We start from the raw sequence: 3,255 nt of genomic DNA on the forward strand, positions 1-3,255 counted from the left end.
TTGCTTACTAGCTAGCTAGCGTGTCTAGTCCTTTCTATATGTATGTATAGTACGTAGCGTCGACCAAGCACGGACATAAGAGAGGACACTTCTCTCTATTAATTATAGCTAGCTAACACAATATATGAAACACCTAAATTAACCCCCCAAAAACCCCAACCCCCCCTCCTTAAAAAAAACAAAAACCCCAGCCACAGAAATGCTGATGCGTGGATGCCTATTGGTCCCGGTTGGTGCCACCAACCAGGACCAAAGGGTCTCCTGCCTGGGCTCCGCGCACAGGCCACGTGGAGGCCCATCAGTCCCGGTTCTGGATTGAACCGGGACTAAAGGGACAGGGCATTAGTACCGACCCTTTAGTCCCGGTTCAGGAACCGGGACAAAAGGCCCTTACGAATCGGGACAACAGGCCCTTTTTCTACCAGTGTCACCCTATCATATGCTTTCATCATATCCAACTTCAATGCACAAAAGCGGTTTCTTTTTGCCTTGTTCCTCTTCACAAAATGAAGGCATTCATATGCTGCAATAATGTTATCTGTGATGAGTTTGTCGGGAACAAACGCAGATTGCTCATCTAATATTATATATCTCTGGCGGAACTAGCTTCAGCCTATTAGAAATTACTTTGGAGGCAATTTTGTATAACACATTACATAAAGAGACGGGCCGAAACTGAGTGAGCATCCTAGGATTTTTTACCTTTGGTATTAAACATCAATATAGTCTCATTAATGCATTCTGCCGACTCTTAAAATGTTTACGTGCCGACGTAAATTTAGCGGACTTGATCTGGGCCGAAAACGGCCGGATACGTTATCCCGCCCGCAAAAAATATATGGGCCGGCTGCGGGATAGCGCTCCTGCTAGAAGAGATGCTCTGACACGTCTATAAAGCTTTCCTCCCCCGGACGAACTACTTGGCGTTCAAAATTCAAAATCTCAAGCAGACCATTCTTCTTTCTCCACCCAAGCGGACGCAGAGGCAGCCATGAGGAAGGCGCCCGCAGCGGCCCCCAAGCCCAAGCCGAGGGCGAGGGCCAAGCCCAAGGCGAAGGCCAGCCCCGACTCCCTCTCCAGCGCCACGTCGCCGTCCCGCAGCGGCGGGTCTCCCGTCGCGGTCGGCCGCGGCCTCCTCTCGCCCTCCTCGCCGACGACGCCCAAGGCCAGGTCCCCCCTCTCCCCGTTCGCCGCATCCACGCCGGCCTCCGTGTCCACCGTCGCCGACCTGAGGGGCCGCGCCGCCTCGAGCCTCGACTCGCTCAAGCGCCGCCTCGACGCGCTCCACGGCGACTCCGCCCGCGACCTCGAGGCCTCCCACTCCCGAATCTCCAAGCGCATCAAGGTGACCTCCCTCTCTCTCTCTCTCTGATCCCGTCCCGGCCCAGCCCTTTTGCCATCCTTAGCGCATCGATCGTGTGACGTGACGTGATCCATCGCCTTCCTTCCGTGTGCGCCGTTCAGATGCAGACGCAGAGCTGCCTCAAGCTGGCCGAGGAGGCGGAGAAGGAGCGTAAGAAGATGGACGAGAGGATCTCCGGGCGCGCCGAGGAGATGAAGGTACGCCCGTGCCGTTCCTCGTTCGATTCCATGTTTGATCGACCCCGTTGGCCGTGCGTGCTGCCGTGTATTCTGAATTTCGTGCGGATTTGGATTGGACCCTGAGATTGCGATCCTCCGTGTGGATAATTCCAGGCATCGTACAAGGAGTTCGTGACGGAGGTGCAGTCGTCTTCGTCTCGTGGTACTGCAGCGAGCGAGCACAGATATCCACCTTCTTCTTCTGAATTTTACTTCAGTTTTCAAGCCACTAAGGCAGTGGTGGTGCATCGTTTAGTACTAACTTGGTTCGCACTGCTCAGTGTCCAAGGTGACCTTCCCTGAGATGGCAAAGTCGGTGGCCAGAGCTATCGATGGCATGCGCAGTCGCTACAACATCCCAGCTACGACAGCTTAGCATACGGTTCAGTTCAGACTGTCTCTGCTACGTCTCTGAATTGGTAATCACTTCTCCAGTTTCCAAATTGACATATGAGTTGGTCATGTTCAGTAAATTTTCATGAGTGTTTGTCCATGAAAATCGACAGGTGTAGTATTTACAAGGGATATTAATTGTTGGTTACAGGTTACCGAACGGCATATGCAGTTCTCTAGAACGGATAAGAGATCGCTAGAGCCTAGATGATCCTACCCTTTCAGACGATTTTACTTGCTTGGTTGATTAGTACTGCTTTTGTGTAGAACAAGGTCTTGGCTGTGTACAATGGGCATTTCTAATCCGTGGGCATCAACAATGTCATACATGTTGGCTTTGATATTCCAGACACTTGTTTCAGTTGGATTTAGAAGCATCATGGGTTCCAGACTAATATCCAGAAATTTGTGGTCTAAATGCACATATCTTAGTATGTATTCGACTTGTATGAGTTAATCATACTTTTAAAATCTGTTTGTTTCACACCTCACATAAACTACCTTATCTAGAGATATAATTCTTCCATATCTCCCTCTGCGTGTGTACTCGATTCTGTGATTACATAAGAATTGCAGTATTCCAAGAAATTCTGTAATGTGAATTCTATTGGCTAAACAAAAAAGCTATCTACATAACACATAGAGATAGGAAATCTTCCTCTGATTCCACTGTGTTTGTGTTGTTTACAGTCTTTCTTCAACAACTAGCATCATTGCTTTGTTCCCCTTTTGTTTTATCAAAACTCGACCGTATGTATAAAAGTCATGTGCTATTCATGTCTACTTTCTATATGCCGACATCCATCTTCTTGTTTAGGTCTCTTTACAGGTTACACAGTTATCACTCTTGCTTGTGGTAATGTTTACTAGCTGAATCTTGTCTGTATTTTCTGTAACAGGTACATGCCCTTCTCCAGATCAACCTGACTGCTAAATTCCTGAACTCGTGGCAGCAGAAAACTCGCACATTTGTAAACAACAACTGTTACACTTACATCATACCTTTTGCTAGTCTCTTTGCGAGCGACGATAAAACTCGTTACGTTCACTGCAATATATGGGACTTGTTTCTGCTCCATGCCATTGCATGTGTGCGTTACCACTATCGGTATTATCATAGATACTATAACTTGTAAGGATAACAATATTGCAGATCTGAAACACAGTTCATGATGCCGTATTTGTGTTCAGAAGGGAAACCCCGTCTATCTGGATGGTGCTTATAAACATTGTTTATACCTTGCATTGCACAAGTTCGTCGTCAGGTGGTCAATCTATTTC

General features: G+C 48.0%; 1 protein-coding gene across 2 annotated transcripts; it reads left to right on the forward strand.

Annotated features, from left to right (window-relative positions):
• Nucleotides 1-915: 915 nt before the first annotated feature.
• Nucleotides 916-3,219, forward strand: LOC123167951 (uncharacterized). Of its 2 annotated transcripts, none has more exons than XM_044585835.1 (5): nt 916-1,345; nt 1,465-1,560; nt 1,696-1,744; nt 1,863-2,000; nt 2,874-3,219. In XM_044585835.1, the coding sequence occupies exons 1-4, from the start codon at nt 992-994 to the stop codon at nt 1,955-1,957; spliced, it is 594 nt and encodes a 197-aa protein (XP_044441770.1). In that variant the 5' UTR covers nt 916-991; the 3' UTR covers nt 1,958-2,000; nt 2,874-3,219. The 2 variants fall into 2 exon arrangements, with proteins under 2 accessions (XP_044441770.1, XP_044441832.1); XM_044585897.1 differs by having other exon boundaries at nt 1,471-1,560.
• The last annotated feature ends 36 nt before the right edge of the window (nt 3,220-3,255 follow it).

This window comes from Triticum aestivum, chromosome 1A, assembly GCF_018294505.1.
Source record: "Triticum aestivum cultivar Chinese Spring chromosome 1A, IWGSC CS RefSeq v2.1, whole genome shotgun sequence".
Taxonomy (NCBI): Eukaryota; Viridiplantae; Streptophyta; class Magnoliopsida; order Poales; family Poaceae; genus Triticum; species Triticum aestivum.

What these genes read in the sequence shown, in the direction of transcription:
- LOC123167951 (XM_044585835.1), top strand. Translation starts at nt 992, where the DNA reads ATGAGGAAGGCGCCCGCAGCGGCCCCCAAGCCCAAGCCGAGGGCGAGG. An exon ending in GAATCTCCAAGCGCATCAAG is followed by an intron (nt 1,346 to 1,464) that starts GTGACCTCCCTC and finishes TGCGCCGTTCAG; the next exon opens with ATGCAGACGCAGAGCTGCCT. An exon ending in GCAGTCGTCTTCGTCTCGTG is followed by an intron (nt 1,745 to 1,862) that starts GTACTGCAGCGA and finishes CGCACTGCTCAG; the next exon opens with TGTCCAAGGTGACCTTCCCT.